The sequence below is a fragment of the Anabas testudineus genome, chromosome 9, assembly GCF_900324465.2.
Source record: "Anabas testudineus chromosome 9, fAnaTes1.2, whole genome shotgun sequence".
In the NCBI taxonomy this organism is placed as follows: domain Eukaryota; kingdom Metazoa; phylum Chordata; class Actinopteri; order Anabantiformes; family Anabantidae; genus Anabas; species Anabas testudineus.
The window spans coordinates 14,542,418-14,565,965 of NC_046618.1; the positions used below are offsets into that span (position 1 = coordinate 14,542,418).

The 23,548-nt window shown below is 40.1% G+C and overlaps 1 protein-coding gene across 1 annotated transcript in view; it reads left to right on the plus strand.

Moving 5' to 3' along the window:
- The first annotated feature begins 5,259 nt into the window (after nt 1-5,259).
- The window catches only part of grid2 (glutamate receptor, ionotropic, delta 2), a 394,704-nt gene continuing 376,415 nt past the window's right edge, over nt 5,260-23,548 (plus strand). Inside the window, exon 1 of the mRNA XM_026343567.1 lies at nt 5,260-5,789. Within this exon, the coding sequence (XP_026199352.1) occupies nt 5,702-5,789 (88 nt within the window). The 5' untranslated portion in view covers nt 5,260-5,701. The remainder of the gene's footprint in view (nt 5,790-23,548) is intronic.

Genomic DNA, 23,548 nt, shown 5'->3' on the forward strand with positions numbered 1-23,548 from the left:
GTGTTTGCCTAGCCATTTAAAAAGCACACATAGGCTCCATCTCAGCCTGGGATCCTGACATCCCTCTCACACCTCACAATGACCGTGAAAACACTTTAAGCCACGACGAGACAAAAGCTGAGTGACAAACCGGTCTGCCACAGTGGCACAAGTGGCATGAATGGGAATGGGACAGCAGCCTGTTTGATTGACACACCAAATGTCCACCCTGGCTCACTTCCATGGTGAAGTTTTTTTCCACCTGCTTGGCAGAGGCTCCAGAAACAAAGCTTCATAACCCAAAAAGAAGGATTTGGGACAGCCCCGCTCACTCACTGATCAGGGAAAGCCGTGTTGAGTTGGTGATGCGTAGCAGGCAAACCTGCAATTCCAACTGTGCTGCCACCTCTCGAAATGCCTACGTTGCATAAATTGCACCACTTCCTTTGGTTTCAAATTACTCCCCACAACCACATAAAAATAACTTCATAGACTATTCTTACTTTTGCCCATCACTGGTGATCTCTCTTTATGACGTGTCGTTAAGCATTTGTATTATAGTTTAAAACAAATAGTCCGTGATGTGCATCTGATACATCGCCTTTCCCCTCACAATGGCCAGTATCGGACTAATACCTATACTGAATATCGGATCAGTGCACCCCTACTTCAAACTATGTGAAAACATTTTTAATCTAAATAGTCCTAATAACTCTTATTTTGCAAAGGGAGCTGCGTAATAGGTTTCCACGTGCCAAACACCTACTCGCTTTAAGTGTTATTCGGATCACCACACAAAAGGAAAAGGGATTAGAATCAACATTTGTTGATCAAAACAAACCAGTGTGCTCTCTTTTTTTTAAAATTAAGATTTGACTCATCAGCTTTGTTTTTTTACTTAGGGTTAAAATAAACAAAAAAAATGCTGCTTTGGTTTTTGTTTATGACCATAGAAAAATGTGCTTGTGTTGATGTTTGTTCTATTGGTTTTCTGTATTAGAATAAATCAGCTGCGTGGGTTGTTTGTGGCCATTTGAAAGTGTCTGGTGGTACTCAGGCTTAATAATTGCTGTCTGGTCTTTTGTTTGGAAGCACGCACGGGCTAACACACACACGTGTGTACACAAACAGACGCACACAGAGGGCACACGTTCATGATAGCAGGTTTTGCTTCAGACACAGTAATGCTGGCTTTTACTGCCCTGTCACTTAATGGCCTCAGTGGCAAAATGGAAAGTGAGGCATCGTTGCTTTATGTAATGTGCAGGATATCTGGCATTAAATCACATGCATTCCATTGTCCACATCTGAATATACAGATGCAGATCTCCATCTACTTTTCCCCTGCAAGACAGACAATGTCCTTGAGAGACAGGGACAGCAGTAGACATGCATACTAACAAGCCATGCAGATCGCACCTGGATTACTCTTTGTCGCTCTCTGACGTGCACGTGTGTCTGATTCTCCTTATTACTGTGTATGTTTTTAGAGCTCATCAAAAGGCTTTTACTGTATGTAAATACTTTATAGCACTCACACGGCCCTAAACACATCCAAGGTGACTCCTCTGCCAGTTTACACAAATAAAGGACAACAGTTGTTTATGACCGTGATGAGCTGACAGACTTAGTTAGAACTCATTTTAAATGTTTTTGTGTGTGTGTGTGTGTCATCCAGATTTTTTCTTTCTTTGAAGTTTTGAGTATTTGGATTAAATGGCTTTTCACAAATGTAGGAGTCGTATTAGGATCAAGCAGTTGTACCATTAATCAAGTGACTTGTCAATCACAGATGTGATGGTACGGTTTCTAACGTCCGATAACACTGAAATACTCTCTCATTCAGTAATTGTGAAAACATTACAGTACCTTTATAAACTATAAATAGCTCAGATTTGTTTTAAGGCTCCAGGCATTTGTCTGTCATTTCACTGGAAGTGGAAATTCTATGCAGATTGTGTTTTGCAACATGTTTGACATTTAATTCATTGCAAAAGCAGCTCCTACAAACAGCAGCATTATTTCCAACCAACAATGAATTATGTTCAGTGCTGTTCATGTCCCCACAAATTGGCTTTGAGCTACTGGTAGCAAACACTGTTTAGCAGTCAAATTTAACATTGGTTTCTGGCATGTCAGCACTGACCTGTTTATTTACGTTTGCCTCATCCAGCCCAATCTTTCTGATAATAGAGATGTATTTGCCATGGCGCATGGGAAGCGGTACTGTAGATTCAAGTGGAGGCTCAAACTTTCTATAACACCAGCTAACACTCACTTATCTGTGTCTCATGTACTTGGGAAAATGTTTGTAATATTTCCGATAACACAAGTTCCAGTTTTTCTGTTGCTTCCTGTCTTGAGATGCACAAACCTAATTTCTACATACATCTCCTCCAAATATTAGTGGTGCTGGACACTATTACTTTGTGTGCTGTATGTACAGAATTGCACATATACAGAAAATGACCTGTTTTCAAATAAAATGTTGCCTTTTTGTTTGGTTCACAGTTATTAGCAGAGAGAGCTGAGAAAAAGTCTCACTACTGGTGGTGACAGTGGCTCCCCAGAGAACAGAATATACTAGACATGGAAATAGCTCTGCAAAAGTAAAACATTGCTGCAAGGCATTAACAGAGTATAAAACTTGTATTACCCAAATGGTCTGGGTTACAAGCTTTTCTAAGGATTAATACCAAGGTGTTTTCACAGAAACAACATCATATTCTAAAGTGACTCCGTTGTGAAAGTAAAACAGACCAAATGGAGGTAAGCAGGGAGGTCAATAATCAAGGGTTGCAGCATACACAGTAAACAATATTATGCAACAATTTAGTGAGGAAAACCACTGAATTGTTTTTCCTGTTGTTAGTAAAATTCATTAACTTCTTCTGGGTCAGGCAGCTTAAAAATCGAATACATCGTAAAATTACATTTTTGAGATGGCAGCAAAACTGACCCACATAATACATGTATAGCTTAAGCCTACACACTACATGTGTACATGTAATTATTGGTCACAGCAGACACGCCCGCTCACCAGTATCTTCATGACGACAATTGTATGAATGTATTTTAAAACATATTCATCTAAATAGTGTGTACAGTATATGTGCATGTATGCAATGACCACTGGTGGATTAGTCGTTGATGAGGTGTTGGGCTGCCATTGCTTTCTCACTCTGCTCCATGTAGTGCTTCAGTGGCCACATAAGGGCATGACCGCGTGATCACTGCGAAGGATCAATCTTTGCCCATCTGGTGCAAGTTTTTCTTTATTCAAATTGATGATTTCCAGAAATACATGAACTGTGTTGTCCAGGCGTGGTTACACTTTCTCAGTCTCTTTCCTCTGCAGCAGCACAAATATTTTGCAACATTTAAGCATGAAGTACAAGGTCTTCTTGTACCTGAAGCTTCACCAACACACAGAATAATCCGTTTTTCATGATGCTAAACTCTGTTAAATCTAACACAAGGTAAACCCCCATTGGTGTTTTTTATGAATTAGTAATATACAAACATGTTCTTGCTAAGCTTCAGAAAAAAAAATTAAAGTTTACACAATAATTAAAGTGAACAAAAGAAATAATGTGGTACTGTAGACATGACTGTGTGTGTGTGTGTGTGTGTGTGTGTTCACCTGGATCGCCCTGCCACCTGACATCTTAAACAGCTGTGGACTACATGTGCAGCGTTTATTGATCTCAACATCAGTTAAACATCTACATGGGCTCAAAATCTTCTCATTTCTTTAAAAATGCCTCCAACAGGTGAAAAAACTCCTCCTCACTCTGCATCAAGTGGTTTTTCTTTTCTTTTGATGCACAAACACTGGGCACAGATATTTTACCTTGTTATTTTCTTATCTTCCAAAAATGGTTTTACTTATGTTGGTGGCTTTTTTTTTTTTTTTTTGAGCTACTGCTCACTCCCTGAACAACAGATGTTCCCCTTCACTGTGAGTGGTTATATAAACATTTAATAATAAATCAATAGTCAAAAATGAGAAGTGAGAGCTGCTTTCACAGCATCAGTATCGCTGTCAGTTTAATCTCCCCATTCCTTGAATGCGTACAAGACAGTCAGTCCAATGGTAGCTAGAGGCTCCCAGCCTTCCTAATCCCTAATCCAAGGTCTGGGGCAGATTAAGAGGACCCCTGTGGCCTCCGGCCCTCCTGGGAGGAAAGATAGATAAATGGGAGATGACAGGAAGTGTGGCTAGAGTTGACGGAGCACATGATAATTGCTGGTGTAACGTGGAGAAAGAAATGTGCAATGGACAGTCACAGGAAGAAAGTAAGATGAAAGCAACCTGCTCCAGTATTTCAATTAAAGTGAGCAGCACTGATATGATAACTGATCAGAGGGAGAGGGATTCTCCTTAAATCCCACAACACCAGGGTCGAGTGGACGGACAGTCAACAGAGGTCGACAGCGCGTCTATGGCGGCCTGAAGTGCCCCCTGGAAGAGCTAAGGTTGCCAGATTACTCCTCTCTTCCTCGGCCTGTCTCTCCGTTAGACACCCCTCTGCATCCCCCGCCCGCCCCCACAGTCACATCTCGTCTCTCTTTCTCCGGGGTAACTCCAGACAGTGAATGCGCGCCGCGGCTGGCAACTGCTGCGTTTCATAGTTGCTGCCTCTCTCTCGTTCTCCTTCTCGTGGGTCTCCTCCCCATCTCCCTCTCTCCCTCTCTCCCTCCTCTCTCTCTCTCTCTCTCTCTCTCTCTCTCCCCCCTTTCTCCCACATGGACGCGACATACCTCCTCTTCAGCAGCCACGGTGCGTGCCGGGGCTGAAGCGAATAGCCGCATACGGAGTAGAGAGTGCGGACCGCGGAGTGTCGTTACACGCATCCTCGTTTAATTGTTCTCCACACATGCCGGCCTGCATCTCCCTTCCTGACGCAGAAGAGAAGACTGGATGTGGAGATCTGTCTCACTAGATGTATAAAAGCCGCCTCCGTCCTTCCACGGGAAATTAGAGACAATTCCGGAATATGGTCCCTCTCTGTGGCGGTGCCATGTGACAGGGCTTTCCATGATATTGTATTTGTCTCTTCTGACAGAAGTCACCGGGGTGGTCTGTGTGTGCTGGAGCTGCTGATATTGGAACAGGAGCTAAGTGGCGGAAAAAGAAAACGCTCCTGGGAAAATGGAAGTTTTGGCCGCTGGCTTGTTCCGCTGAGGCTGCTGCCGGTGATGGTTTGGTGATTGGTGCAGGGGGGGGGGGGAGAACTGCGTCGCCAGGTCTGAAAAGGCTGGGAATCTCTGGTCATTATGATGGGACCTGCTTTTCAAAACAACTAGTTTTTTTTTTCTTGCTCGCGTTTCCTGAATGATTCCAGATTTATCCCTTTAAATGAGTGGCCACATCATCCAGCCCCTCAGTTCGCCTTAACGCGTCGGCGTTTGGATGCGGTTTGTTTTCTCTGCGGCTCAGCGTCACTCTGCTCCGAAAATGATTTAATGTTGGGAGGAATTTCAACAGGGTACCAGTCTGTGATTACCCGGGAATCTCTACAGATTGACATCCACACACAAATATCACACCCAAACGGGAAGAGAAGAACATATCAAGGCAGAGATTAGGGGGAATTTCCTTGGCCGCCCTACAAATGGACTAAAAAAGAAGCTTCGCTTCTCGGGAATTTAACTCTGTTCACTCTCTCTCAGAGGGCTGCGGTTTTCTCTGGTTTGGGGGGAAATATCTCTGGACAACATGAAAGTTATCTCGGCGTTGTTGCTCGTTGCCGTTTTGTGGAGCCAGGAGTGGAAGTCAGCGCTCTCGGATTCAATCATCCACATCGGTGAGTTACTGCGCTCTCCCCCCTCTCAGTCGCGGCCACAATGAGGCTCTGTGTGCGTCTCCCAGGGACGATGATTGGAGGTTTCAGTCTTCATATGCGCTGCGCTGCTTAAATCACAGCATTGCTGGCGGTTTAATTGACGCCCTGTGATATTCACTGGCCTTGTCTGTGAATAATAGACTTTTTGGTTCACAGTGTGGAATCACTTTAAATGTTTGGAGAACATCGACTTCTTCTTTGACTGGTAAAATAAAGAACTGAAATACCCCCACGCAGTTATTCCTATCATTAAATGTATCATGAATTGGTCAGTGAAGACGCACAATGTCAAGTGAAGACGCGCCACTTAAAGTGCGTCGTTTCATTAGAATCCCATGTTTATTAATGTGCGCACAGGATGCGCGAAAAACAGGTGGTTTGAGATGGCGTGATGTCGCCCTGCAGGGCAGAGGGATTATCTTGGATGGCAGCAAATTGTCAGCATATAGATTTCCTTGAAGCACACTGGCATGACCACCTTCTATCATGAGCCACTGCGGTGCCAAAAAAAAAAAAAACAAAAAAAAAATAACGCGTTTTATGTCCTAACGCTGTTTCTGCCTTTCACCACGGGCACTGCTGTGTTGAGTGTGGTGTCGACATCAGGGAGTGTATTCTTTGGGGCGATGTAGCAGCGCCTCCGACTCCGGCTGTAGGATGTGGAGAGAGAGAGAGTGTGTGTGTGTGTCTTTGAGAGAGAGAGAGAGGGAGAGAGAGAGAGAGAGAGAGAGGGATGACGCTCGGGAGCGTGTCTTGCAGGATGAGATGAGAACGCGAGGTGGTGGTGGGTACACATAATCGTTGCACAACTCGGTGGCCTCGAATTGGCGATGGACCGGAGAGAGAGAGAGACAGAGAGGAGAGAGAGAGAGAGAGAGAGAGAGAGAGAGAGAGAGAGCGCATTCTGTTGGTGTGTTAGAGAGACGCGCAATCTCAAACGCACACCACTGGAAAGATAAGCACCTGTCTGTTTTGACCTCATTGCACGGCCAAGATCACATCCACATTTTAGCACACACACACACACTCAAACCCACAAGTAACAGCATAAACCACCAAATGTAGCCCACTCCATGGTGCTGCCAGGAGGAGAGGACTGGCCTGTTTAATCCATTTAGAACCTGGCCAGCTGATTTACAGAACAGACCACAGGCCAGTTTTGCAGCTACCTGAACACAGTTTGCCAAGAGGTGGATCATTTACAGGTCTCCTCTAGGCTGTGCACAGCACCGTGGCCAAATGGATGAGATATACCAAAGGTCAACTTGACATAGAATGAATATTATCTGATTTGCAAATGATGGCAAATTGTAGTTTTCAGACGCAGTGAAATAATGGTGACACTTTGCTTTACAGTATTTTCTACATACTTTCTAAATTCTAAAAGTGAGCTGCTTTGTAGTTGTTAGTTCCCCAGATATTTCTGGTAAATGTTTGTAAAAAATTTGGTATCAATGACAAGGAAAATTGAGAAATTGCTGCTTGCTGCAGGTATTATAGTAGAAGTACCAGATCATTGAGCGAGAGGTTTTAAAAAAGAAGTAGAACATGGCTTCATTTAGTGTTACAAACCAACATGATGCTATAAATTCTCATAGACTCAATAGAAACATGATCTTCATATCCACAAACCTGTGAGTGATGCTGTGCCTCATTATCCATCTGATCAATCATTATGAATTTATTAGTTTTTTTTTCTATTTTCCACTTATTTACAACATATTTTACAATTTAGTATCTTTAAAAATCACATGAGCTCTTATCTACATCTCTTTATTTGTGTATGCCTTTTTGTGGAAATTCTTCCCATAATTAGCTAAATACCAGCTAATTCTAGGATATTATGAGGAATGCTCCCAATAATAGATCTGGAAAATAGAGGATATGTAAAATAAAACGCCACTCTAAACTCAGTTGAACTCAACTGTCGTTAATTTCTGTAAGAGTTGACGTTGGGTTGCAGCATTTTCTAGATCAGAACAGCTGGAAGGCTGCAGGAGAATAAAGTCACATGTGTGGTGAAGCCTTATGCTGCATTCTGGGTTGCAGACTGTGTCTGTGTCTCTATGAGCTTGGCAGCGTAATCCACTGGTTAGACAGATCACTATATGTCGGGATGGTTTGATCCCAGCAGCAGCCACATGTTCAGCAAGAGTCTCACAGCAAGGCACTGAATTTGTACCTGCTCACTGACTGCAGGCTTCTTCAGATAATGGTGCTAACAATATGACTAGAACCTGTTGGTTATGAGATGTTTTCAGGCTAAGACAGACGGTCCCAGTAATGCAGCCTAGTGCAGGTCTCATAAGCTACTGAAATTGTGTCAAGGTTCTCTCTCTATATACTGATGTGTCTCTGTTCTGTATATTTAAGCTAACTGCTGCTGTAGTCTTCATGGTGCTCCACAGGCTCTGGGGTTTTCAGATAGACCTGCCTGATGTGTTTGTGATGTGCTGCCACCAAAAGTTATTCATGAGGGAACACACGTTTAGACGTCAAACTCTTCATTTTCACTAAAAGATTCTGATGAACAAAAAGCATCCAAGCTTCAGTCCAACAACTTTGTAATCAAACTGCTTTCAAATTCCAACTAAAGGATTCAACCCAAAATTACTCCTCTTTTCTCATTCAGTCTTTTTTACACTCCTTACTGTATCGTGTCCATTCTGTCTTGTTCTAGCTTCTTCACCACATGTTGGATTCAGCAGATAAACCGGTATATGCGTACAGCAGAACCCAGTTCTCTTCCACTGTGGTGTTATTTGAAGGAAGCCACACTAACAGTTCTGTGGTTTTTGCATGTTAGAAGCTCTTTATGTAATTGGAGTTAATTCATATCCATGGATACTTTTTTTCTTCCCCCCTCACTCTATCATCACAAACACATAATACTGACCTATCTGTGTGTGCATCATATTGACTTAGGACTGCATGAGAAAGGGAAAAAAAAAATTACTATACCCAGCAGGCACATCACATTGACATGTCAGAAGTAATCCCTCTTTAATCTCTTTGTTGCTGCTAAAGATGGAACGAGTGAAAGGGAGGGAGAGACGGACGGGTAAAGAGAGATGTGAAAGAGAAAAACCAGGGGAAACAAAGGAAGGGAAAGTAGACTTTGTGCCACCATCGTCTACCATGTAGACCATCGTCTTACTGTCTGCGCTGCAAACCTGTGCCATCCTGCCGCTGTTTTGGCGATATTAAAGCGGTGACCCACAGACGTTTTTGATCTTGCTCTGTCAATGCATTAAATGTGATTGAGCTGCTGGGAAGCTGGCACTGCTGCCTCACCCGTCTCTCTCTCTCTCTCTCTCTCTCTCTTTCTGTCTCTCTTCCTTTTTTTTTTTTTTCCGCTCTGTAATGATCAGCATGCAGAAGGAATGGGGGAGTCCGTTTGCCTGTTGGCCCTCACTGCATCGTGTGCTGCATGGCAATGTCCCTCTGCTTTATGAGGGTGGTTCGTATGGATTCTGCATGTGTGTTGGAGAGACAGAGCGTGAGGAAGTACGTGTGGTTGTGTGTGTTCTCGATTAGTTACGCTCACAAAGTCACTGTAATGTATGCAGCCAGATTAAGTCTTTACTTGAGAGTCACACTGGTTTTCAGCTATGCGGCGTGTCAGAGTGCATCCTCTGGCTCACCATGCATCACACATGAGGGGGGAGAAGGCAGTGAGCCTGGTTCACCTTGGTTCAAATAATCTACTGTACATTGACTCGCTTCTGTCTCGTTGTCTCTGCGTACACGCCATTCTGGTACCAGTCACCGACATCGATTGTATTAGATTTGTCTTCACCAGTTTGCCTGAGCCTACAGATTAATATTGTTTAAAAAGCCCAGGGAGTAGAATATTCAGCTCAATTTAAGGTGGTTACATGTGACAAAACATCTTTATGCAGCAAAGCCACATATAATAGAGGTCTTGCACGGTTATGGTCTTTGTCTGCTCCTGGCTGGATCACAGCAAAATTAAATGAGAGAATGCTAAGAAAAACGGAAAGAAATATGTCCTAATATGTTATATTGCAAGGTTCAATACTTTTAAGGCATTAAAATTCGAAAGTTAATTTTGGAAGTAAGTCTCTGTTAATCAATAAAATATTCAAAAGCATTTTTGGCAAGACCTGTGATGTCATTTTCTTGCATTGCAGTTAGTAAAAATCTATTCTGCAATAGACTTGTAGTCATGGTAGATGACTCGTTGGGCTTTATTTATCTTGCAGTACATGTAATTTGTGCAAGTCATTGCTGAGTTTTTACAATTTAGCAGGAATTTCTATTAATCAATAGAAATAATTGTGTTTTATCTTTGATTAATTGTATTTACAGATTTCTAACTCTAATTGAAAAGCAGTATCCTTGCTGTGTTAGGAGTAGTGATATTAAGTGAAGGAGAAAACCTCCCAAATCTGGGGGGATTTGGTCTAACAGACTGTGCTGCCTCTGCTGTCATTTTTTTATATATATATACAATTGCAGACACTACATTCAAGGGCTTCACCAAACATTTAAGGCTTCATACTCTGCAGGAAGAAAGAATGGGGCTGTGAACATCTGTATGAGATAATTCGGTGCGTATTGTTACTGGTTGTTTTGTGTGTTTGACAAGATGTGACTGTCAAAAACCAGCGTGTGTGGTCTCAAAACTGGGTCAGTGGGTGTGACATCAGCCTAATTGCTAAGGTCCACTGAGATCCATTTTATCACAACTCTAGCACTAATGCTGTTGTTTAGCGTGCTCATTTTGACCCAACTACAGTGGAAGCATGAATTCCAGCTAATTTTAGATGACACAGTTTTTAGGGATTTCACAGGCAGATTTCAAACTATAGATGTTCTACTCGCTATGTCGATTAGATCACATTAAAGAAGGTGGCCAGTACAAATTGTGAAGTTGTGTTTTGGATATGGGGTTTGGCCTGGTTTTCCTGTTGTGGACAAGGTAAGCTGCAGGAATCTCATGTCATTTAGATGAAAGGGACAGAGAGAGAGAGAGAGAGGGGGGGAGAGAGGAGGGAAAAAGTTGTTATCCTTTGGATGCCCAGTTCAGTTAAGGTGATGAGGAGCGTTAGGCACGGACAGAGAGATTACTGGATCTATGCAGTGTGTGCCTGTGTGCACTGAGGGATCTGTCCCATAACAGCGGTGAGAGAGGGACAAGGATTTCTCTCATTTTATGTAAAGAGTGAATGAGAGGTTTCCTCTACTTGGTGTTGAGCATATTTATATAATAATATCTAAACATCTCTGTGTGTGTGGATGGTAGTTTCTGCCAGGTTTTGTCTACAAGTTTCACTTCCCCGTATGAACCTCCGACTCCTCCTCGTGTGCATGCATGAACATGTGCGTTCTAATCTGCAGATATGTTCTCGTTCAGCAGGGCTGGGGCCGGGCAGTGTGTATTAAATGCCTCATATCTTCTGAGTCATGTATCTATGAGTGTTGACAGATGTGCTGCTCCATGCTATCTTTGACTGGGAAGATTTAGCACCTCATATTTCTGGCGTTTTATGTCTGTCTGTGAGAATACGATTCGCAGAGGTGTTAAGTGTGTGCGCGGCGCGTACGTGTTTGTGTGATATTTGAGTCTGTTGTGCATCCTCTTGTAAAGGAAAGAGACAGACAGCAAGTCGGACGTCTGTACTTGGTCACTGAGGCAGAACCCTTGACCCAGCCACAGACACAGAGGGAGAGAGAGAGAGAGAGATAGAGCGTATGTGTGTTTGTGAGGTTGAGATGGACTGACGGGCAACTGTAAGAAGAAGTATGATTGCTTGTCTGAGGTTGACTGCAGATGCAGCAGAGGAAAGGCAGCCCAGCCCAACCCTTCTGAAGGTGCTTCATCTCATCACAGCAGACAGCGATACAGGTAGAGCAGACCAGATGGCCTGGGTAGGACTTGTACAACACAGGCCCTTGTTCCCGGATGATTGTACTGTGTGTTTGTGTTTATCCAGTCGACACACGCAGAGCCACACATGTTCACTGTCATCTGAGGACAAAAACCTTCGTTGTTCACCAGAGCAAGTGGTGCCTTTCTTTTTGAGAAACTGGACATAAACTGCTTCCGTGACACATGTCAGCTTATCCAAAATATTGAAAATGTGTACACACGTCTTCTGTTACTGCTCTTTTTTTTTTTTAAAGCGAAGACATTTTCTGGTCAGTGTTTGCTTTGAGGGCAGAACGGCTAGCTGGTCATAGAGGCCGTCATGTAGTTGGAAGTTTGCTTTCATACAGTATAAAGGAGTAGCCATGAAAGAGAACTGTGGGTCACAGGTTTACTAATTTGTCTGGGTAATAGAACTAAAACCTGGACTTCAGAAATGCCTCCCGTGTTCCAGTGTTGGTAAAAAAAAAAATTTAAATCTGCTTTTGAAGATTTTTGCTTTGTGCAAATTAATCACACTATTTGCTGATTATTATGCAGAAATGAGAGAAATAAGAAGGAGTCTTCACAGGCTGTGGAACTCACCAGTAATACTTATGCAGTGAATGTATCTTTGTGCACAAGGTCAGTGCAATCATGCTAATGATGAAATACATTTAAAAGAAAGTGGAATTTCTCTTGTCGGTGTCTAAGGACTAGCATGGCGTCTTTGGGTGTGCATGGTTGTACATTTCTGTAGCATGCATCGTATACACACTATATATAGGTGTCCCTGTATGGTGGTCATCCATTCTTCCAGTAGGGCAGATGGTTAAAGCTGCCCTCTCCTCCTGCTCTCTGCAGACACAAATACGTTTTTAGTCTTCCAGTGGGTAGGTGCTGTGTCTCACAGGGTCAGAGGACGTCCTGATTGGACAGAACTGTGTTTTCATATATATTCTGTGAACATTTGACTAAACTTATATCATTCTCTATGTTCTCATTCGTGAACATGTCTTGTGTTTGTGTGTGTGTGTGTGTGCACTTTTAAGCGTGTGTGGGTGTTTTGCGTCTCCTTGCATGTGTGTGAATGCGACTGCCAGTGTATTCTGCTGGCAGTCACTTCCTCCCCTGCTTTTCATAGCATTATCAAACAAAGACAGAATTAGCAAGTTTGCTCGACAATGCTCACATGATTATAAACAAAAGCACGTATGCTTATACACGCAGACACACAAAAGGGGACAAAAGAAATAACTCTTGCACACTAAAACACTTGAACAACACTTTCAAATCCATGGAAAATTCCCTTTTATGTCTTTTCTTCCTTCATTTGGACGCGAGTCACCGAACAGTAAAGCTCGGAGATGGTTGGCTGTTAACTTTGTTGGTGGATACATGTACACGCTTGTGATTCCAAGAATCCAGCTTTGAATTAAGCTGACTTCGGCTGTCACACTTTAGCAACTAATTTAATAATAAAAACACTCCAATAGCACTGCTTATATATTCAAAAAGAAGTAGTTCATCTACAGAGAGTGTGAAGAAGTAATTAATTCTTAGATGTATTGTATTTTTGTCCTCGGAAATTCAACATTGTGCTTCAGAGCACGAATCGCTGTTCTGTTTGTGCTTTACAAATAGAAGTTTTTGTTTGTAGTGATTAACATTTAGAATACAAAACAGTCACAATGTTCAGTTTTCTTTTAGGGATTTTTTTTTAGCTCTTTAACTGCCTTGATAGTTGAATGTACACAAAACACTGATGCCAACCATGTGTAATATTCAACTAGTGTGTGTAAGCTGCCTCAGGGGAAGTGGAGTCTGTCCTTTAAAGGACAAACTATGGACAATCAAAATTCTTATTGTTACTTTTAGCATCTTAAATGAGCTTAATCATACTATTGATGCACAACAATAACACAAATAGTTGAACAGGACAGGACGCAGCTCCTGATGTGTTGCAGACTGAGTTTGACTTGTGTTCTGTGGTCACATGTAGTGCTGTTGTACAGATGTGTACACGTGTCCTTGTACCTCTTGAATATTGATTGTTTTCATTTCCTTCTCACAAAACCAATGAATTTCCACAGTACTGTACTTGTCTGTGCTCACTGTCAGTCAAACTTACTTATACGGTTTTATTATAGCACTGCTGTTTTTATTCAGACTGTTTCAGACTCCCTTCTTTCTCCCACCTTCTTCACTTTTTCTCACCTATTTTTTAATTTGTTCTTTTCCGTTTGCTTCTGGCTCAGTTTTTCACTTTACGCGTTAGTCTCTGAAATGTGACTTCTTTTCCCTATGCTCTTGTACTTATAGCCTGTCTCTCTCGCTTCCTGTCCTCCATCCTGTCATTTCTCTTCCCCTCTTTCCCTCCCCTTTGACGTTTAATATGCTGTCAGTGATCACAGAAATGGGCATTGGAACTGAGAGGTGTTAAACACTTTTCTAACACTTGGCTAATCAATGTCATGGAATCGTAATGTGCTGTTCGTTTGTTTGTCTGACACAGTTGGCAACACGTCACAAAGCTGTCTGCAATTGCCCATCTGGATTGTAGCTTGTGTTCCTTTAGGATCTGACAATGAAAAAGAACAAACTGAGTTGTAGAAGTCAGAGTAACTGAGCACGGTTTGTTCTTGACACAATAAGGTTGGTTCACTGTGGTTAACGTGCCAACTCGAATAAACTGATTCAACTTCTTAAATCAGAGATGACAGAAAAAGTGAGAGCTTAATAGATGGATGATAAAACGTAGATTATGCACAGCCTCTTTCTGTCCTGTTATTACAATGTGTTGTACCACACATCAGATTTAACTCAATCAATTGTGTGTTGATCATGGCTGGAATGGTGTGACTCACAGACCGCAGCCTCCCTCTGTAGCAATAACGCTCATTAAATGACCCACTGCGGCCAAAGTGTAACTGAATATCTGAAACCCATTCAGAGTTGTTTTTGTTGCCATTGATTGCTCTGCAGTGAAAATCTACCTACAGCTTTCAAACAAACTCTATTGAAGCTCCAATGAATGAAAATACAAGCAGTACCAAACATGTGGAATATGCACATAAAACATCCTCAAAGTCCTTTTTTTAATGAAAGGAAACATTCAGAGATTTGACTGTGTTGCCCATTCAAACATCACTACATGATGTGTATATGCTAGTTTGCATTGCCCTGTCCTATTTGTAGTCAACCATTGTTAAACATCAGCATACAAAAAATCAAATATGTTCCAACTTTCCATACAAATAACCTGGAATTTAATGGCTGGTTGTATAGCAATGGTTTGAGGCTTATAATAAATCTACAAGTGCTCTTACAGCTGCCCCACTGTGACATAATTCATAGCTTTATAATGGCTTACAAATTTTTAAACTCAAGCAGGTTGAATAAAAACATGATTCTTATTTACAGCAATGAATACCACAGGGACTGGTAGCACGGAGGCTAACGTATTGATTATGGCTGCATTTTTTTGTGCTGAGTACACAGTTGCTGTGAAAGTTACAGCATCCTGATTAAAGCAGTTGAACCGAAGTTGTTTTAGGTTTATCCAGGGAAATGTTTTGCTGTTGTATGTGTAATGTGCCTTGACCCTTATCAAATAAATACACAATACCCTCAACCATGACTCCTGAAAATTCTGTTCCTGTGCAACTAAACTACAATAATAATTACATTTATGTAACAAATGCAACCGTATAAGACTTGTTGTGATGCAATGTATTTTTTTTTTTTTTATGAATTAGTGCCGCTTTTATTACCGATAAGGGAATCGCAAAGAGGTGGTTGGGGTGCATGGAAGGCATATAATATGCAGAACATACAAACTGCTGAACTAACTGAGTCCTATTTAAGGTTGGATTTAGGAGGAATCCTTTGGTTAGGGTTGGAGAATGATCGTTTGGTTTGAAATGTGGTTACAGATGTTGTATGTATGTGCTTTATTTTTCTTTATTAAACTAGCCCACAGTCTTTCCCTGACCTTAAACCAGTGTCTATTAGCCGCTGAATGTAACCATAAAAAAATCACACATCTAGATGTTCCACTACAAGAACCGATGTTTTTGCAGAAGACAAAACTGTATGTTGCAGATTGGATATTTTAATGGACAAAAGTAGGGACATTATTAGCATCTATTTGCAGCTTAGATTGTGTGTCATTGATATTTCCCAAACTACAACTTCATAATTTGCAGGATCTTTAAGCTGCATATATACTTATAAAAGTTGTCTTCATCAACCTTATATTCAGCTTCTCTTTCTCACTCTCCGGTGCTTGTTCCTCGTAGTTAATATCTGAATATTTTTATACTTTTTACCTCCTTCATACGTGCATATTGTTCACATCTCTCATACAGAACATTTATTTACACATGTATACAAGTTTCTAGTGTAGTGGCGTACTGTGGATCTCCCTGTGTTATGTGCAAAACGCTACAACATTACTGACTGGACTGGAATAAATTAGCGTTTAGTAATGGAAAGTGAGTCACAAGGAGGTGGTTGGGTGGATGGAGGGTTAACAGTATAATGTACAAGATTAACAAACCTGCAGACCTGAGGTTGAGTCCAAAGTCCTCTGTCAGTTTGGGTTTAGGCAACAAAAGCACTTTGGTTGGGGTCAGAGAAAGATTCTAGTTTTGTTTAGTGTCACTCTTACTAATGCTGTGAGTCCAACCATAACATCACTTTAATAATGCTGCAGTCAGAAAGCTCAAGGTTCTGCAAGTACTGCAAGATAAGATGTTTAGGCAGGAAGGAAAACATGATGTTTAGATCAGATATTTTGACAGAAAAAACAACTGTGCACATTTAATGTGACTTGTCCTTTACATTAATAGTGAATGTGTTTTCATTATGCTTGTAGAAAACGTGGTCTTTTTGCAATTCAGTTGTATAGAAACATAACCTTTAGGAGACTGGGTGAAGTGATACCACATACAGTGAAGTAAGGTAAAAACCTGGTTAAAAATGATTGGTTTGTACTTCTATAAACTACAACCTAAAATACTACGAGTAGGTCACGCTCCTTGTATTCTTCTCTATCTTCCTTCCATCTGCTTAAACTGCTTTAAGTTTCTTTTTCAGTCCACTTTTCCTATGTCTGTTCTCACTTGGCGTAGCTTTTCAACACAGAGTGAATATGGATGTTAACAAAATTTTAGCTTTGTCACACATTTACCTTTTTTTTTTTCGTTTTCATTGTTTATTTTCAGTAGTGACACTAACTTCTCTTTGCTCATCATTTCTCAATTTCTGCTCTTAGTCAGAACAGATGGGAAAGCTGTGGGAAAGCAACTTTTTGATTGTGTTACAGGTTTCATTAATCAAAAAATAAAAAGCTGACAGAAAGAAAGGGTTTTCAGTTTGTAGTAAAATTAAAAGATTTACTAATGGTAACTTTAGTTGCAATTCCTTAGAGTGGAAATAAATAGTAATTAAAATCGTTCATATTTTCAGCCCTCCTCATCAATACCATTTGGTTTTAAATAATATGCCTGCTTGCATTTTTGTGGTGCTGCAGATCTCAGATTTTCTTTCATAGCAGACTATTTTGTTACAGCAGGATGAACCCAGGTGGAACTACTGACTTAAAGTGCCCATATTATGCCCCTTTTGGAACAGGTCCTTGAAATCCCCAAAATGTGCCTGTACACTGTCATGTTGAAAAGCCGTGTAGATTACAGTGAGCGGCCAGTCTGAAAATGTGTGCAAAGAGGCCCTATCTAAGGCAACTGGTTTTGCTCCGGATCACATAGATTCTGTTGTAGTTCACTCCACTACTGCCATAAAAATGGTTTTACACAACGTCTCTGGGACATCCTGACTGCCCTGTTGTGTAATTAGCGTGAAAATTTTTCTTTTGCTTCAGAGTCTGGACATTGTGCATATAATGTGACTACATTCAACAAGCTAACCTGGCAAACAAACAAGACAAAACACTTGGTGTTGGTAACTTTGAGACCTAAACCTGCATCTTATTAAATCAACACATCTTTGAGCTTCAGTCCTGAAATGAATCCAGCATCCCCAACAGTAGGAACTTATATACATATACTGGTTTAGCTAAGTGGGAACCACTCCAGCAAAGTTAACAAGACAAAACACTCTGTGTTTTCAAGACTTTCAGCTTCAAACTTTGACTGACGACCAGGTTTGAGTTGCAGACAGTTACAATCAGTCCATCTTTGATCTTTAGTCTTGAAATTAATCCAGCAGCCACGAATGGTGGACATTTCACAAAGTGAAATGGCTGGCCTTGAAGATTTCTTAGAGGATATCCATTTGACCACCATGTCAAGAAAAAGTATGTGAACCTTTTGGATTCTCATGGTTTTCTGCATTAATTTGTCATAAAATGTGATCTGATCCTAATCCATGTCTTTATTTCTTTCATTTTAACAAATATAATGTGCCTAAAAAAATAACATAAAAACATTCTGATATTTTATTGATTTATTTTATATGTCTTTATTGAAAACAACCTTTCCTGCCACTTATTACATTTCACATACCTTTTCCTGCCACTGTATCTCTAATGGCTGTGTTTCACCCTTGCCATAAAACGCTATCATCAAAAACATTTTAAACACGTCTGACTACATTACGTTAAATAAGTACATCTCTTTTGAATTTCCATGTTCATGCCGGGCTGCTTGGGTGAAATATGAGAATGGTTGTCCTCTCCCTCTAGCAGAGTAGTGTGTTTGTCCTTCAGCATATCTGATCAGTGTCTTTCTCTGTCACTGTGGTGCCAGCCTGCGACTTGACTTGGTCTCTCTGTTTGATGTAGCATCCAGATGCAGAGAGGGTGAAATCGACAAACAATAAAGAACTGCTTAATAAGCAGGGACAAGGCAGAGTCTTTATGAAGCACAGTTTAAAAGTATTGCATTATTTATTACTTTTGCCTGCTGAATGATAACTATGCATTGTTTTTTATTTAAAACGAGCTTGGTCCATTCTTGTCTGCCCTTACATTTTTCTCAAATCTCAATTTAACTAGTGAGGATACATTTAATTATTTGTACTACCCCTTTTTATTTTCCCCTTTCCGTCTCAGCCTTCTTCCAGCTCTTTCTTCTCCATTCAGATTGTCTCAATCAAATGAGAAGTTATGGGAAAAGGCTGTGTGGATAGTAGCCTTGTTTTTGTGCTTGTAGCTTCTGGGAAAGCTATGTACTTTAGATTTGGTTTACGAAAAGAATGGACCTTTAAAGCCTTTACATTACAGGCACCAAGTGAAATTACCAGTACAGTTGCATTAGTGGCACCATAATTTAAATACATATACAGTGAGATCTTTCATTAAGTGGAACTGAAATCTATTCCTTTTTGCTTACTCACTTTCACCCTTCACAACACTTCACATGAAGTGGAGCGAGAATGTGCTTACTTCACCCTTGTTATTTATCACCATTATTCACTTGACTGAAAATATATTTTTGCTGTATTGAATAAAAAGAATTAGAATTGGGTACTGGTAATCCTTATGCAAATGTCTTATTCAATTACACTGTGGTCCTTAGCATAAGTCTGGTAGCTAAATCTTAAAAAGTTAAGCTGCAAATCCTCTTTAGTCTAGTGGTCCCAGCTCTAATCGTCAGGATATTGTTGTTTTTGGTCCTGTTAATTCCACTGATTTCCAGTGACCTGTGTGTGTGTGTGTGTGAGAGAGAGAGGGTGTGAGAGAGAGTAAGTGAGTGAGTGTGCAGGAGAGAGTAGTGGGCAATTTTTGTGTATACATATACATTTTTGTAGGGAAAGGTCACTGAGATTTGTGTTGTCCAAATCATATCCAAGTTGTCTGTCTGTCATTATTCAAAAACTAGAACACAAGCGCTCTCTCTCGCACAGATAAATGCACACATATTTGAGGGAGTTAGCAAAGCTTAGAGCAGGACATGCACAATAGGACAATGCTTTAATTCAGGAAAGGTTTAGTATAAGAGGGAGAGCATAGTAGATTAGTCTGTATTGCAGCTACAAGTCAGCAAGAGTCCAAAGTCGACACATAGCACCAAAGTGGAATTGACTTTAGATAACTAAGTAGAACTGTGAAATTAATGCATGAGCACATGCTAGCTCCTGTATACAGATGGTCATACTGTGGTGATGGTTCTGTTTACTGTGTCGTGAGTTTGTGTACGTGCATGTGAGACCGCCTCAGGTGGATTATTGCATTATGTCAAAGTACTTCCTGGTTTAGTTTGACATCAGGATAATACAGTATAGACTGCAGCAATAAAACAAGACTTACTGAGGCATTATGGAAATCTTTAATCTTACACTTGTAGCACAACATTTAATGTACATCTCGTAAGTTTCAAAGCTCCATGATTTAAAATAATTTAAAAATGTTTTTGATTATTTAAACTGGAATTGTGGAGAGTGATATCAGAAGTGGTAGACTATGGAGGCAGTACAGCACAGAAAGGAAATACTACAAGAGGTAGTTGAATTTCTCCATCTCATGCCCTTATGCACGCTGGACAGCCCCCTAACCCCAACACATTAATGTGCAGTCAAATCAAAGCATGCTCTCATACCGTATGTGGGAGTATTATAAAGGTCGCCTCAGTACAAGGTGCTTACATTTTTGCCTGCTTGTGTGTTAACATACTATACATGTATTTTTAATGCGTGTCTGGGTATGTGTTGAGGTGTATATGTATGTGTGTGAGCACACATGGAGTCTATGTCTGTGAAGATATGCAGTGCGCATAAAACTGTGTAATGGGCTTTAGTTTCCTTAGGGGAAAAATTACCACTGAAATGTAGCCTCACTGTAGAGAAACAGAGGTAACACAGAATGTGAAAAGTGAGTCAGTATTATGCGTACCAGTGGGAAGTGGCTAAACAGCAGCTAATTATGTAGTCTGCTCATTTGAAATAATGTTTAAAAGGCTGGCTAATCCCATCAGGTTTATTTGATTTGCCCTCATTCACATTTCATCCAAGTTGTCAGGGAGATTGTGATGCAGCGGTTTGAACTTGACACATTGTCATTTGATAAGAAATCACAGTCAACAGTGGTAACAACCTCTTCCATCCCAGGTTATGGTATATGCACAGTGTGACTCCTGCAATTAATTTCACTGACTTAACAACACTTACATTTTGACATTACCCTCGAGTAGATTATGCTTTGTGTATTTCTTTCTTTTGTTAGTTCAACTTCTTTCTTTAAATCATTTTAGGTGTGCTATAATAGATTGGAAGTGTGTCCTATTGATTTATAAACATTAATAAGACACAGAGACTGCAATACTTAATCTGCAAAGCTTGAATTCCTTTTTGTATCACGCATTATAAAATTTCAAAGACAAACTAGGTGGCAAAGTGTGATACTGAGCTACTGCATTTAAACTGATGTGTGAAAATACAAATGCACACTGTTGTTGATATTCTCTTTTGGCTCTGTCAACTCATGCAGTGACCTGCAATTTTACCTATATTAATGTTTCCTGATATGTATTCGTTTAGAATACAAGGTTTGGGGTCAGGTGGGATGTACTCCCTTTGTGTTTAATGCATTACTGCGTTTGGCAGCAATCAGATAGATGCAGATTTTAAAACAGAGATAAAGGCTTAAACAATACCATCGCAGCTCATAACCCACCATAACAGTGAAAAGATAAAAGACGAAACATTTCAATGAAAAGTGGAAGATTGATGAAAGGAGGAATTTGAGAAGGATATTGTTATTATGCACTTTGTTCCAGGTAGCAACAGTGCGTTTGTGCTGTGGCCTTAAGATGTATGATTCGATGTATCTGGTTTATGTGCATGCTTTTTTAGGTTGTTATGCAATGGATAGTGACTGTATTCTAATGGGAATGCCTTTGGCAGAGAGAGACAGGAAGAGTGGAGTACATGCTCTTTCAGCACCACTATCTCATATCAGTTGAGGACTGCTCCCATTGCCAACTGCCTTAGGTAGAAATCCTTAGCATAGCAACGATAAGCAGTCCCTCTTTCACTGAGCCAAGTTTCGTAAGGTCCTGCTCTACACCTTACTGTGCTGAAATATTTTGTTGCTAAATGTCCCGTACTTATTTGCCATATCACTTTGTTCAATCATCATTTGTTAGATTAGTGGTAACACTTCATTTGACAGGTTCTATTTCTATTTTCTACATAATCTCCTAAAAATTATCTGGTACTTAGTTAATTATTTGGAAAGTATCCATCCAAGGCATACACAGTTGAGAAGGGACATGGAAGAAGCACATATTGCTGCAATTAAGTATCAGCTAGTTATAAAGCTAGTTTTTATTAAAAAAGAAAAGCAAAAAAAAAAAAAAAAATAATTCGTAAAGAGTCAGTATCAATCTGAAATTCATAAGACTAAGAATAATTGTTTTATGTTTCAACTGCTGAGTTCATTAAGTGTGTTTATTTATTGTAAAGTTATTAGTAAAAATCCTGGTAATTAATAGCAACATAATAGTTAACAATCAAAAATAAACTTATTTATACTTATTTTCATCATATATTCCAATAAAGTTATAATCATACCACAGAAAATGAAACAGGAAGTGACAGAACAGATATTCAAAGAAAGCTCAATGGTTCCAAAGCTTTTCAATAGGTATCAGCCTGACATGACTCATTTTCTTCCTCCAGGACAAGAAGGAAGAAAGGGAAAAAGTTGTGAAATCCAATGTTGAGTCAGATATGACACCTCATCTGCCAGGTTTTAATATGAGTGTACTCTGAACGTGCCAAGATTCTGTAGGTTGTTTACTTAATCCAAAGTGTAATCTCAATGATTTCAAAAACTCTAATGGCAACAATTGGATAATTGAATCATAATATAACTCCAACCTCCCATTGCCATCGTAATTAGTCTGAGCTGAAATCCCCTTCATTAAAATCTTATTTTATTTTTTACAATTAAACACACAGAGCACAAACATTTTAATACTTCTAACATATTTAACATAATTTCTTAAACTGAGTAATAACACAGGAAATGTAAAAATTAATATTAAATAACTAATCCAATATTATGTATAAGCACTATATCAGGTGTCGAACAATTAGGCCCATCCATAAGGATCTGATACAATACTCCTGTATTTATAGAGAGTGCTATGCCATGCATCAGCAACAAATGGAGCTTTATTATTTAATGCTTGATACACTGACAAGTTCGACATCTACTTTTAATATCTGCAAATGCAATGTTGCAATGCATAGGCACTGCAAAATACATCAAAAACGTGATTAAACACCTGCACAAGCATCATGCAAGTTCCCTGCAGGGGACCGTACAACAAAGAGACAAGATGACCAAGTTTGAATAATATTGGTTTGAATCCCTATTTTAATTGTATTGCATTTATCTTAAGTTAAATATGTTGTTGTTAGAGTTAATATTTTCATGGAACTCTTTAATAAATGTAAACAGCAGTACTCTTACCAGTGCAGAGCCTTTCAAAGTCTTTCTATTCATCTGTCTTGGCAGGACATTAATGACACCTTATGGCAGCTGTCGCTGACTCAGCGTTTTGTCGCTGGTAGTAGTGACTACTCAATATATTGAAATCTTTGTCTCTCTTGTGAAAGATTCATATTTTTATAAACTTGAATCTCTAAAACAATCAAAAGCTCAGTATGCTCAGACGTAAGATTACGCTGTAATCACTCAAATGTGGTAATTTTCTTGATATGAAATTTCAGGCACAACAAATCTGCGTCTGTCACAAGGGCAATACTGCAGACACGTGTTTTTAACATAGTTTACCTAAACATTAGTATTAACGATAGTTATAGTTAGCTTTGTTCACTAAAGTAAGCCTTTATTTTAGTAAATTCATACTGCTAATGT